Below are 15,181 nucleotides of genomic sequence, written 5' to 3'. Positions count from 1 at the left end.
TAAGGGAGAGAGGGGAAAAAAAAACATGCAAATAACCAATAAAGGAAAAAATAATCAAATATAAATACAAATTCCTCAGAAAGTTAATAATATTAAATTACTTTTCTTACTTAGAAGTAATTAGTTGCTTGTATGTTGAGTTAGCTTCAGGCCACCTCCTTAATTTGGCAAGTAATTCTGCTCTTCTCAGGAGTAAAAAGTCTTGGTAATATGTAAGCTTCTCTGAATATAAAAACAAAAGCAATATATTCATAATAACTAAATAAAAGTAATACAAAATATTATGGAATTCCATATTTACCAAAACTATAGAGAAATGCAATTTTCCTGAAATTTACCCTTCAAACATCCACTTCATAAAATATTTGCAATATTTCACTCAAACTGGCAAGTTCTTTTTGTAAGGTAAGCTATCCTTATTAAAATAAAGATTTCTGTGATTTCCTAATGCAGATGTTTCATCTTATATGTCATAAGTCAACACTGGTGCAAAGAATGAAGTGCAATAAGGAATTGGTTAAAGAAGCAGTAGAGTGTATATATTAAATTGGAATACCTCTATGTATACAGTCATGTGTTTATATGTTATATATGGATCTATGTATCAGCTTCTTTTCCCATTAGATCCTGTGGCCTCAATTCCATTCAATTCCTTCAATTCCATGCTGCACCAGGCAAGATTTATGAGGTATAAGCCATATGTGGTCTTGCTGTTCCTTCCATAGTAAGATAAGTTGCATTCTACAAAGTGGTACTTTGTATATGCCAGGTAGCATCAGTGGTGAGAGTTTGTCTTTTGGAGAAGGTAGCAGGTTATGAATTTGGTTGATGGGTTTATAAATATATAATGAGTTGATATTTTTTCATGATTTTTGTCACTTGTTCAGAGATGCCTTTAAAATATGGTATAGGAGTCCTGTGGGCTTCTTGTCTGGATTGCTGTATAGCAGAGTGGTTAATTATGTTTTGAGTTATTCTTAGATTATATTCATTTCCTAAGAATGTTTCTTTGACAATTTCCAGTTCTTCTTTTAGAGATTCTTCAGAAAAACAAATTTTGTGTACTCTTGATTCTAGAGATTTTATGAAATTTGGTATTGGGAATTTTGATGTTCTGTAAAAGTGATAGTCTTGGGCCAGCAATCTCTGATTGGCCACTGGTGAAGATTGAACTCCCCACTCAATCTCCAAAAGTTAGATAGGGCTAAATTGCTCGCTTACTCCCTTTAAGGGGAAAAAAGGCATTAGCTGATTATTTTTTTTTATTTTATTATGTTCTATAGATGTGGAAAGGCAACAGGAGTAGATGATATTCGACCAGAAATGCTGAAGTATGGTGGTACAGAAGTCTTACAGAGGCTGCACTGCATAGTTCAGAAAGCCTAGACAGAGGGACAAATTCCCAATGATTGGAGTAGAGCTCTAATAGTACCCATATATAAAAAGGGAAATAAAACTGAATGTGAGAATTACAGAGGTATTTCTCTACTGAATGTTCCTGGCAAGATATATCAATTATAACTGTGAAACGGTTGAGAAGAATTGTGGAAGAAAAGCTTGGTGAAGAACAAGCTGGATGCAGGCCAAATAAAGGCTATCAAGATCAGATCTTCACTTTACAACAAATAGTTGAGAAAGCATGGAATATAACAAAGATCTGTGTTTAAGTTTTGTCGATCTGAAAAAGGCATATGACAAGGTGCCAAGAGAGAAGCTATTCAATACGCTACAGTTATATGGAGTCAATGGGGCATTATATCAAGCAATACTTAGTCTTTATTTGAGTTGTAAGTCAGCAGTTAGAATTGAAGGAAGTACAAGAAGATGGTTTAATGTTAAATCTGGTGTGAGACAAGGATGTACATTATCCCATCTGTTATTCATTATCTATATGGATCACATTATGAAGGAAAGTGGTATTAAACATGATATCAGAATTGGAGATGTTAATGTCAGCTCTTTGCTTTATGCGGACGATGTTATACTTCTAAATAAATCCGCTACAAGTTTGCAAGATTCCCTGACTAAATTGAATAACTGTTGTAATAGATATGGTATGAAGGTGAGCATTAAAAAGACAAAGACAATTAAAATAGGTAGAATCGTTGAAAATGTCAAATGGATGCTGTGAACGGGGAACCTGTGGAACAAGTAAAACATTTCAACCACTTAGGCACGATTTTTAGTGAAGATGGTAAATTAAATATGGAAATAGACAACAGAATCAACAAAGCTGGTATGGTAGGAAGTCAATTGAATAAATTCATATGGAATAAGAGAGAAATTAGCCGGAACACTAAATTAGCTGTATACAGCATTCAAACCAGTTTTAACTTATGGATCTGAGAGCTGGGTCAGAAGTAAAACACCTGACCAAAGACTAGAGACCGCAGATATAAGAAAGATTAGGGGGGGTGAACAGATGGCATCAATGGCAATATCATATTAAAAACGAGGATATTAGGAAAGAATTTGGCATTGTCAGCATCCAGGAATGCATTAGCAGAGCTAATCTCAGGTGGTGTGGTCACTTAAACAAAATGGGCGAGGAAAGATTAGCAAAACAAGTGTTCTCTGCGAGGTTGGCAGCAAAACGATCCGGAGGAAGACCAAGATATAGGTGGATTGATACAGTACAAAGTGCCTTAGATGATAGAAATATAAGATCTGATAATGTTGGAGTCTTGACAAGTAACAGACTGATTTGGAGGAAAATTGTAGATAGTAAGTTAGTAATGATGTAAATTTTTCATGTAGTACTATCATATCCTGTACACCCCTTGAGGATACATGTCAGGAATTTGATGATGATGAGATAGCTCTACTGAAAATATTGATATACTGATGAAAACACATAATCCAGTGATTAACAATTTAAAAAATAATAATAAAACTGCCTCAGCTTAACTTCCCTTTAATGTATTAAGTCTGATGACCTATTGAGGCCAAAGGTCTTAAAAAAAATAACATGCATAAAACACACACATTGATGTATATGTGTTTCAGAGGGAAATAACAGGATATATAACAGGATTTGGGGAGGAATCTGTCTGTAAATGCTGTTGTGTGAAGGTAATTAGCTTTTTCCTTAAGAAGGCTAGTTACCTAATTTTGTAGTCAGATATAGACAATCTGTTTGAAGATGCAAGTAGATGCAAGCTGTTATTTAGAATTACAGCTGAAGCTATTAAGACTATGAGGCTAGTGTCTGGTATGTGTGTGTTAATTGCATGTGTCTTCTGGCCAGTTCATCATTTTGTAGCTCTTGCCTCTGTATGAGACCAGTTAAATCGACTTTAATTGAAAAGCTCTTATAATAAGATTCTTCACATCCTAGAAGGGATTCTAATTAGGGTCTTTCCAACAGTACATTGTCAATCAAGTGAGTAACAGAGGCTCACACAGATGTAAGCCATCCAATAAACATTTCTACAGCATGTGGAGAAATACAGCAGGACACAAGCCCTTGGTTAATAACAGTGCAAACACCTTGCCGAGTGGCATGGGACAATGCACACAAACCTGGACCACATGCAAAGGCAGGAGCAACAAGTCACAGTACATAAACTATGACAGTTAAACAGTACACAGTCTGATAGATATGTATGGATATTATTATTATTATTGTTATTATCTGAGATCTCCAGGAGTCAAGGACTCATCGAGGGAGGCTGTAAATTACCCAACCCAGCTATCATACCTACCATTGAATTCATTCACACTAGACACTCATTACCCATAAGTGCAAATTATTCCACTCACTCACTGCTCTCTAGGAGAAAAACCTAGCTCTTACCTCTTTCTTGACTGCAAATAAATTTAACTTCCATGGATGTCCCCCATGTTCTCTCCCCACCTTCCATATAATGAAAAATTTCATCAGTTGAAATGCTATAACACCCATTCAAAAGTTTATAGACCTCTATCATATCACCCCTCTTTCTCCTGTTAACCAGAGTCTGTAATCCACATACTCGCAATCTATCCTCATAATCTAAATCCCATAATCCAGATATAATCTTTGTAACTCTTCTCTGCACAATTTCCACAGCTTCTTTATCCCATTGGAATCCAGGAGACCAAATCTGCACACAGTAATCCAAGTGTGGTCTTATCAAAGCCTTATAAAGAGGCAAAATTACTTCCTTATCCTTACATGTCAAGGTTCGATTCATATGGCAATTATCCTCCGAGTTGTATTTGCAACTTTTGCGATGTCAACCTTTTAACTTTAAATTCTTATCCACCAATACACCAAGATCCCTTGCCTCCTCAGTTTCTTGTAGCATAACCCCGCTAATATAATATGCCGCTGGATCTCTAATCACGCCAAAGTGTATAACTTTACGCTTACTAACATTAAACTGATAGCCATTTCTGTTTGCCCAGATTTCCAGTCTATTCAAATCATTTTGCAATTGCTGAATATCAGTAGCATCCCTATTGCCCTGCCTATCTTCGCATCATCAGCAAACAATTGCAAATCTGATGATAGTCCCTGCGTGATGTCATTAATGTATAGATTATGGCATAAGAACTGAGCCCTGAGGTACACCACTGGTTACCTTAAACCTGGCAGATTCACACCCACTGTATACCATTTTTTGATATCTGTCTGTCAACCATCCCCTGATCCAAGTCAATAGATTATATTCCAATCCCATATTCTCCAGTTCACACAACAGCCTATCGTGTAGTATCCTATCAAATGCCTTAGAAAAATTCCAAAATTATCATAGTGTATCCATTCCCTTTATCCAACTCGGCTGTAACATTGTTATAAAATATGAGCAAATTGCTAAAACATGACCTTCCTTTAGTAAACCCATGCTGTTTCCTGCAGAGTATAGAATGCTTGTCTACCCATTTCAGTATGCAAGTTCTTACCAACTTCTCTAAAATCTTCACTACCACACCAGAGATACTAATAGGTCAGTAGTTAGACACATCAGTTTCACCACCCTTGTGCAATGGAACTATCATACATTTCTTCCATTCTTGAGCTGAGACTCAAGTTATACAAATGTGTGAAAGGACTAGCCAATTCAGCTGAACATTCCTTTAACAAATGGGCAGATTCCATCTGTCCCTATTGACAAATTCTTATCCAGGTTATGCAAGAGCTCTTCAACCTCATTTTCATGAACCTCTAACTCTTCATCCAACGTAACAGTAGCACCATGCACCATACACCTGGTTGATATATCTTAGCAAAGTGAGCACTCATTAACTGAACAATCTCCTTAGCTTCCGACACTCGTGTACCATCTGCATTCAATAAAGTTATTCTTCCACATTTGTTCTTTCTTTTGCTTGTGACATAACGATAAAATTCTTTTGGATTGCCCTTAGCTTGCATGGCCAATTTCTTTTCATACTCCATTTTAGCTTTTCTCACAATACTCATTACTTTTCTGGCCTGAGCTTTATATATTTCATAACTCCTCTCACGCTTATTCTCATGATATTCTTTCCATGTCATCTTCTTCTTGTGGATCTCTAGCTTAATAAGGCTGCACCATCCATTTCACTCCCAACCTATTTATTCTTCAAACACTAGGGATACATTCAGATACCGCCTCATTCAAGCACTTTTTCAAAGATTCCCATGCATTGCCGACATTTTTTACATTCAGTTACTGATACCATGGGACCAAAGATAGTATTCTTCTAAGTTGATCATAATTTCCAGCTTTATAATTCACAGCATGTAGCCTGATTTAATCAGAGCTTCAATACAAGTAGATACTCCCAAGAAAAAACAGCATGATCACTCTCACCAATTGGTGGTAAAATAGCCATATTCTTGACAGAGATCCCTTCTGATGCTATGAGCAAATCCAACACTCTTTGACCTCGAGTTCCTTCTTTCACATGCTGCTTGAGAAAGTTATCTCGCAACAATTCAATAAATTCCTGTTCTTTCTGATCATGAGATTTCTCTTCTACCAATCAATGTTTGGAAAATTAAAGTCACCCATAATGATCATTCGCATGGTACCCATAAGGTAAATTGGCAATGCATTTCTTCATCCCCTACAACTGAGCTGCCAGGTCTGTAGCAACACCCCACCATATATTTCATTCTGTTAACCTCCACTTCACACCAAATAGACCCAAACTCATCACCACATGGGACATTGTTACCATCATTGTTTTCTTGTATTTCTCCCCTAACTGGACTTAAGTCATCCGATATCATTAGTAGCACTCCTCTTCCTCTCCTATCTCTTCTGTCATTCCTAAAAATAGTATATCCGTTACACTCAATCCCATTTATCATATCTGATTCTGATAGCCAGGTTTCACTAATGCCAACAATCTTAGGCCACATCGTATTCAATAAAGCAACAAACTCAACCCCTTTGTTTCTAATGCTCCTTGCATTTGTGTATAGACATAATAAACTACGACCTAGCCTATTCTTATAATTAGATATGCAATGTATTTGGTCTTATTCTAGAATTTTCTCTTTTCCCTCCCCAGACATACTTAAAAGGTCCGAACCCAAAGCATATTTTTCCACTCCTTTGAAAAATACATAACCATGTTCAAAGGCATTTCTATCTTTATCACATTTGTATACCATAGCTGAACTTTCACACACATTTTCCCCATTTCTCCCTTCATGATCCTTGATATGGAGAATACATGGGGAAAGCTTTTTACACATGTGTGTGTGTGTGTGTGTGTGTGTTGACCTAATGAAGTTTAGCTGCAGCAATGAAATGATGTAGGTTCTCATGGTATGGGGGTATCATGAAATGTTTTTCACCAAAGTGAGATGATCCAAAGTAGCAACGTAATGAAGTAGTTTCTTATGACCAGCAAGTTCCAGCATTATACTCTGAACAATTGTGCAGTCCTATATATTATGGCAATTTTATGGTATCAGCCCTTAATCCTTCCAGCATGATAATGGTCTATACCATGTAGCAATGATTATAAACATGTGGTTTGAAGATAATATTATCTGAATACAGTGGTCAGAAGAGTTCAATCTGAATTCAGCATAATATATGTGGGATGATGGGATGGAACTGAAATAGAATTAGGAGCACAAGCATGTCCTCTTCATTAATGCAACTTACTAATGTATTAAAGGAAGAATGGATACCACCAATTTTCTACCACATTAATAGAATTTTTTTTTTTAAATTCTGCCCATGAAAGGCTGCAGTACATTAATACACCTGGTCGTCTACTTATGACCTATGCGACTTATGACCATCCTCACTTACAACCACAAAAAAAAAATAATAATAATAAATTAATGAATAAATTACTAATAAATCAGGCAGCTGCGCATACAATAACTATGGGATACGATAATTATCGTACAATAACCCGCGTACGATAACTCTCTCTCAAATACACTCAGTCGCTTTTTCAAGCATCTGTTGCGTGTGGTGTATTAATTAAAATTCTACTGAAATACTACCCATAAAATGTCTAGTAAAAGGAAAATGCCTTCATCTACAGATAAGCCAGCTAAGAAGTGAAGGAAAACTATTGATTTAGAGTGTAAAATGAAAATTATCCAGAAGTATGAAGGCAGAAAGAAAGTGAATACGATAGCACGTGACTTGAAGTTATCACATTCCATGGTATCAACGATACTTAAGGACAAAGAAAGAATTCAGGAAGCTGTGAAAGGTTCTGCACCTATGAAGTCTACAATTTTAACCAAACAATGACACATCCATAAAATGGAGAAATTGTTGTTTATGTGGATGAAAGATTTAATACAGAAAAATTCACCCATGAGCCTTTGCACAGTGCAAGCGAAGGCTAGAAGTCTGTTTCAGAGTTTAAAATCACTTGCCGGAAACGATTATGCAGAAGATTTTCAGGCTAGTACTGGATGGTTTAAGCGTTTTAAAAAAAGATTTGCTTTGCATAATGTACGTGTCACAGGAGAAGCAGGAAGTGCAGATGAAGCCCAAAAATTCGTTGACAGTTTCGACTCTTTAATCAAAGAAGAAGGCTATCTACCGGAAAAAATATTTAACATAGATGAAACCGGCTTGCAATGGAAACGCATGCCTAATCGTACATACATACACCAAGAAGCAAAAAGGATGCTAGGATTCAAAGTTTTAAGGATCGGTTCACTTTGTTGCTTGGTGGGAATGCTGGTTTTAAGCTGAAGCCTTTTCTCATTTATCGTTCAGAAAACCCTCATTTAAGCACATCAACAAGCGCACACTGCCCGTTTACTAACGTTCAAACCCTAAAGCTTGGATAACTTAGGCACTGTTGGAAGACTGGTTCATGAACTGCTTTATTCCCCAGGCTCGTGAATATTGTGTGGAAAGAGGTATCCCCTTTCAAGATTTTACTGATTATGGACAATGCCCCTGGCCACCCTCCTCATCTGGACGACCTTCAACATGATGTTAGAGTGGTCTTTATGCCACCTAACACAACCACTCTCATTCAATCCATGGAAGGGTGCTATTTCAGCATTCAAGGCTCACTACCTCAGAACAACATTCACAGCCATCGAAGCGACAGATTCTGATGCTGATTTATCTTTATGAGACTTCTGGAAGCAGGACAACATTCTTCAGTGTATCAAGAATATTTCGACCGCACGGGAATGTGTAACAAAGAATTGTATGTCGGGAATTTGGAAAAAGTGTCTAAAATGTTATGCAAATACATTTGAAAGATTTGAAAAAGGAGAGAAACTGGAAGTGATTACAGAAAAAATAGTTAAACTTGCAAAAAATTTTAAATTAGAATGTGAAATAGAAGATGTAGAGGAGTTGATAGATTGTGAAATAAAAGAACTTTCGGATGAAGAGTTGATTGAATTGGAAGCACAGAGAGTGTCAGAAGAAAAAGCGAGAGAAGAAGAAGAGGAGCCAGAAAAGAAATTCACTGCAAAGAGTTTATCAGATTCTTTTTTCCAACTGAATAAAGCTCTCGCCAGTTTCGAAGCAATGGACCCTAATGTCGAATGATTCACAAAGGTTGAACGTATCATTCAAGATGCTGTGCATTGTTATCATGAGATATATGAAGAAAAAAAAGAAACAAACTGTTCAAACAAAGCTCAGCATGTTCCTCATCAAGAGAACATCTCCTACCTTAACCCAAGAACATGACCCTGATGATCCACAACCCAGTACTAGCAAAGAGTAAAAATTGATTTTGTAAATTTCATTTGCATTAATTTTAGATTGTATTTTTGTGTTTACAGTACAGTATGTACAGTATTATTTTTCACATCATGTACAATATACATAATTATAAATTTAAAAGATTATAAAATAAATTATAAAGATGATAAAAAGATTAGAAAGGTTAAAGAATACTGTTAATAAATATATGGCCAACATGCGACCCGACAGACAGAACGGAAATCAGTCGTAAGTCGACAACCAAGTGTACTGTAGGTGAGTTAAGGATTAATGAAACCAGAAACTCTAAAGCCTATCTATTTCATCCAAGGACTACTTGGAGGAAATAGATGAAGGTTGAAGTCCTCTGAGGACTTTAATCTCCAATCCACATAGCATACTAGGTATAGGTCAATTGCATGTATTATGCAGCTTGTGTGTGTGCACGCACATGCATGTGTATGTTTTACAGGATGAAAAACCAGTTTTCAGGGAGAAGAAACATGGCCACTTCCATATGAGAATAGCTAACTCGTGTTGTTGAAAAACTCTAATAAACGTTCTTCGCATCCTTCACATTCTGTACAGGATTTGAATCCAGGTCTTTCCAACTAAAGAGTTCTGTCCAAGAACCCTTTAGTCTATACCTCCATAAGTGAATTATGGAGGATATATTTATGATGAAATTAAGCAGATTCAACTAGAAATGTCCCAATATAAGACCTAACAAGAGCTTGCTTCTGATCTATATTTGGCTCACTAGGTCATCAAACAAAACAAAGTGCAATATACAGACTCTCCTAAGCAAATATTACTCTTGCCTTCTTGTCTCTGCATTGCCTTCTTGTCTCTTCTTGTCTCTACGTTCCCTTTGTTTACACAAAGGGAACGTAGAGAAAAAATAAACTTTCCACTTCTTAAGATGCAGAATGTTGTAGATCAATAGCAAGACACCTACAAAAGTGAAAATGGCAATTTATTCAAAAAAAATTCAGTTTACTCAACAAATCCAGCTTCCAACTACTTAGCCAAAAGATCTAAAGTCCTAATTTGGTGCCCTCTTATATAAAAGAAGTTATTATGGTTGTGTAGGATGACTACCTCCCAAAATTTTGGCAGATTAATGCAGTCATACTTGTTAAGGTTAGAAGAATGCCTTCATAACCACTGTCATCTCTAAAATTAGTTTTCTCTCACCTGAGAATGACATGAATATAGTACAATAGTTTTCTTCCATCTAATCCTGAGTGAAGGGGTGTCTAAACTGTCCTGACTTGCCATGTTAATGGATCTTCTTGTTTGTCCATAGTAGACCAAGTCACAGGAACTTCAAACACTCCAGAATGTGCTACAGGATAGCAATTTGACAGGTGGTTTGAATGCAGTGTGAAGGTTATATTTTCAGATGTACCTCAAATTATATGGAGTAGGAATGCATTGTTATGCTCTTATGTTTGGGTAAGGAGAAGTAGTGAGAGTCATGTAGTATTTTATCTATTTTGTAGGAGCTGAAACCATTGGCCAAAAAATTATGGCAAAGATATTGAAAGTTTTTCCAGTTGGTAATATTATAAATTAAAGATGTCAAGAAATTATATTCTTGGTTTCATCCTTTTTCCAAGTGTAAGCAAACAAAGTTTGTGTATGAAGTAACTTCATGACAGGGAAACTCGTACACAGAGGCTAATGACCTCACATCAATTGCCTTAGTATCCCATAATGCAAAACATGTATCCTTACAGACGTGTATACTTAAAGACAGATGTTTGACATCTCTCTCTAATCCAGAGTATTTTAATAATAAGGTGTGACACCTTTCGGCTACTTGCAAATGGAAACATAACTTCTGCATTACCTCAACCTTGGTATCACTTCTGGATCTGGCTCCCACTGATGAGACCTCAATAAAAGTCAAAAGTGGTCTAGGTAGTGGTCCTTCCCATAATGCATAGCATTATACATGTCTGTAAGGATATGTGCTTTGCCTTATGGGATACTAATGTAATTATTGTAAAATCATTAGCCTCTATATATGAGATGCCCTGTCATGAAGTAACTTCATGAGCAAACTTGATTTGCTTACACTTGGATAAAGGATGAAACCAAGAATATAATTTCTTGGCATCTTTAATTTGTATGGCAAAAGATAGTTATGTGGTAAGGGCTGCATCATTAGAAGAAAGAGCCCTGGCTCTCCAAGTTTCACTTGCTGTGGAAGATTATCCACAGAAAATGAAACTAATGCCAAAAGTCATAAACCACAACATTCATCGAGGCAAGAAACTTATTCTCTTTGTTCCTGATGCTCCTTGCACCTTCTGGCTTTTTCATAAACTTATATATGCAATTTGCTTGCAACTTTCTCTTTTCCTTACACACACTCAAAAAGTCCAAACCCAAAGAACCAATCCTCATATACATAAATGGCTTTCTGTTAATGATCTCAAATTCTATCAATAATTTTGCTCATGATAGCACTCTCCACTACTCTTACTTAAGTTTTGCAGTTCTGAAACATCCCAATCTTTAAAATTGCCTACAACCAGTGCTCCATGCCATTCTTCAATGGTGATGACAGCTTAGTAATCTTCATTGTTTCTAAAAACACAACTTTGTTTTTCTTGCAAAACAGACCTTAGTTCTCTCCTAATTTTGATAATGCTCATCTCAATAGTGAAGATCAGATCTCTCTTCTTGGACTGATACTTACCACTAGCTTTTCCTGACACAAGCATATGGCTTTGATGCCATCCTCCAAAAAACTATGTTTTACCATCTAGCTACTAACTCTGTATAAATCCCAAATCTATCTAACTCTTTAGAATATCGCTCTAACAGTTGGAATGGTTGAAATAGCAAAAACATCTACAAATTCTTGAAGCCATCCAAGAGAGGGCAGCTGATAACCCCCCCCCCCATGCATACATACACAAACACCCATACTCTTCCTCCAGTCAGACTTATAGATGGTCTGTTTCCACGTGTCTTTTCTACAGATATTTCCATGAGTGCTGTTACAGAAACTAGCATCCACATTCTGTAATTTCTATTAAACCTACAATAACACACAGGCAACAACTGATGCTCAGCACCTATTTACAGTTCCAACTACTGACTCACCAAACCAGTCTTGCTGCTCCCATTCATCTTTCATTCTAATTACCTCTGTTCTCTGGAACAGAGCCTTCCCATGAAGTACAGTACCTCCAAATATTACACCTGCAGTTTTTCAAAATAATAGGTTAAAAAAATAAATACATAAAAAATAAAAAAAGCTGTTTTTTCTAATAATTTAGTGTTGCTTTATTGACACATCACAGAATGTTTATTCATACCTCCAAGTGATCCATTCAGCACTTTAAGAGCTTCTTCATACTTTTCCTGCTGTTCCAGAATCATTAAATAAAGCTGCACTTCTGAAATCAACCAAATAAAATGAGGCACAAAAAAGTGATTGCTACTTTACTGTTATTAAACATTTTAAAAATAGATTTATGATATATGCACTGACATTTCTGATATATGCACATGAGCTACGTACAATTACTATATTGTATTCACTTATCATATTCAAATTGTGACCTAATTATCCACTGAAAATATTAAGGTTGTGTATGTTTACCTAGTCAACAATTTTGCACTTAGGAACAGCATATGAAGGCTCACCTCTAGAGTAAAATATGATCTGTCAGAAAAAGCTTGGGATATGGGGACTAGCAGCCTCTGAATTATGTGTTTTGTGCAACTGGACTATGGCTAGAAAAGTTTGAGAAAACTGATTCTGGAAAAAAGTCAATCTGATTAATGAGCAGAAGTATACTGAAAGTACATTACAATCTGAATCTTAGACCTTTACATTCATGAAATTGACCTGAATTGCAGTCCAAAGACACAGAATTTCAAACAGCTGAAATTCTGGCATATCTTTATGCCTGAATACTATTGACATAAAGATATGGCTTAGGCTTAAGTTAAGAAAAAATGAGAATATTATAAATACTGGCAAATCAAACTCATCGCTGATAACACAAAGTCGTCAAAAATCTATTAGTAATCCAGTTAATATTGCTTATCAGCTGGATGCTTGAGGTTATAGTACTGCAATATTACTGTGAATGAGGATTAACACTAGTGTGTGCTGCAATTTGCTTTGTGAACTTCATGTCTATAGAAAACAGCAACTTCACAAAGTGCTATATTAGTAACAGCAGAGAACATGTCTGTAGTCTACATAAGAATCTGAAGGTTTATATCAGAAAATGTCAGTAAACATTCCAAAATCTTTCCAAGTTCTTTGCTGAGTCATCTTGTAGATCAGCATATACAAGGTGTTTCAAATTAAAGAATCCTTATTCAGAGCAATCTGTAGAGAGAACCAGTAGATTCAATACCCTCAAAACTTCGTGGATAAACTCCAGATCATAGAAAAGAGATTTTGACAAAAAAAAAAAAAAAAAAAAAGGTTCAAAAATGACTATTCTGACAGTCCTTACTAGCTGGACTGTCAGACTGCCTTTTCTTCAAATCAATAAACCAATTGGTATCACTAGGCCTTTCTGCAGTCTTTAGGCATCTGTACTTGTTAAGTGCAGCTGTAGCATTTTCCTCATTCCTATAGAAAAACTTTCCAAGCAAGGCATATTCAAGCAAAGTGAGACCCATCACCCAAGTTGAATGACAATAAAGTGAGTCTTGCTGCTTCGTTTTATACTGCCTTATGGATGACATGGTATGCAAAACTGACCATCTTTTCTCGTTCAGAGCACCATATTTTCTTTATCAGTAATTTTTTTGAACTAATTTTTTTGATTGTTAAAATATCTTCCCCATGATCTGGTTAGGGTGTCCACCAAATTTGAGGGTATTTCATTTATGGGTTCTCTCCAGATTGCTCTGAATAAGGATACTTCAATTTGAAACACTCTTTATAAAAGAAGCATTATTTCTCATGCCAATAACATAATTAAATTCTGGTTCTTTCACTAAAAGTGTTTGTAATTATTGACAAATCAAAAATAATAATGACAACAGGACGTTTATATTTTTGAAGAGGAAAATACTAAGAATATTTTGGCTACTGTGAAGAGTTGATTAGCAGCTAATAGTAGCTGTGCAGCGATTTAGTGAAATACTGGTGCCCCCTGTTTCTAATTAGCTAGCTGATCTCTTCCCACATAGTGGGACTAGAAACTTTCAAGTGGCAATAAAATTACACACACAAGAGAGAGCAGACCTCCACATAGCCTTTAAATGAATGCAGAGAACCGACCAGGGCTTCTGATCTAATGTCCAATCCTCACCTTCTTGTGGTGCACTCTGTTAGGTATCTACCTGGATACTGAACGAACGAGGATGGGCTGAAAATTTGGGATTTAGCTAACCAAATTGTATTCTTATTGGCTTAAACCAAAATACAAAATTTCATGCCAGCTGGGGTGTCGCCAGGTTAAACAAGGCCCACATTGTTTTTTTCAGCGAACCTGGGTGAACAGCGAAAAGTCAGCTACTGGAACAAATCTGAAAACACACCCCAACTCAACATCAGCAGAGTTCAAGATCAGTACAATCAACAAAGAAGCCTGAATGGCAAAGAAATGGAGCCAGCTAAGAAATTAGATAAGCACCAGATTGACATAATAGTGGTGACTGAAACAAAAAAGACCAAAACTGGTGAGATCTTTCTGAGCAATAAATCATCATCATACGTATCAAGGATTTAGGCCTAGTATGGCCTGTTCCAGCCTTAGAAGTCATCGTTGAATCGTTTAAGAGGACGTCCTGGTTTTCTTTTTCCTAATAGCTTGTACTTTAAGGCTTGTTTTGGTAATCTTTCTGTTTTCATTCTTTGAACGTGTTCCATTCATCTATGTTTATATTTTTTAATTTTTTCAGTTACTGGTTCTTGGTTTAGTTCTTTCATAATATCTTCATTCCTTTTGTGATCAAATAGGGTATACTTTGCAGTTTTTCTCATAAACTTCATTTCTGCTGTTGTTAATCTTTGTTTGTCTTTTTCTTTTATTGTTCAGATTTCGCTTCCATACATTAAGACC

General features: G+C 36.1%; 1 protein-coding gene across 1 annotated transcript in view; it reads right to left on the bottom strand.

Annotated features, from left to right (window-relative positions):
• psidin (phagocyte signaling impaired) overlaps positions 1–15,181 on the bottom strand; it is a 321,893-nt gene that overhangs the window by 214,792 nt on the left and 91,920 nt on the right. Inside the window, exons 6-7 of the mRNA XM_090399962.1 lie at positions 12,464–12,544; positions 111–222 (exon numbers count right to left, since the gene is read on the bottom strand). Coding sequence (XP_090256088.1) covers positions 111–222; positions 12,464–12,544 — 193 coding nt within the window. The remainder of the gene's footprint in view (positions 1–110; positions 223–12,463; positions 12,545–15,181) is intronic.

Source organism: Typopeltis vanoorti, chromosome 11 (genome assembly GCF_054136105.1).
Source record: "Typopeltis vanoorti isolate ZY-2024b chromosome 11, IOZ_Tvanoo_1.0, whole genome shotgun sequence".
NCBI lineage: Eukaryota > Metazoa > Arthropoda > Arachnida > Uropygi > Thelyphonidae > Typopeltis > Typopeltis vanoorti.
Note: the sequence above shows the minus strand (reverse complement) of the source record. Positions and strands in the feature narration are given on the sequence as shown.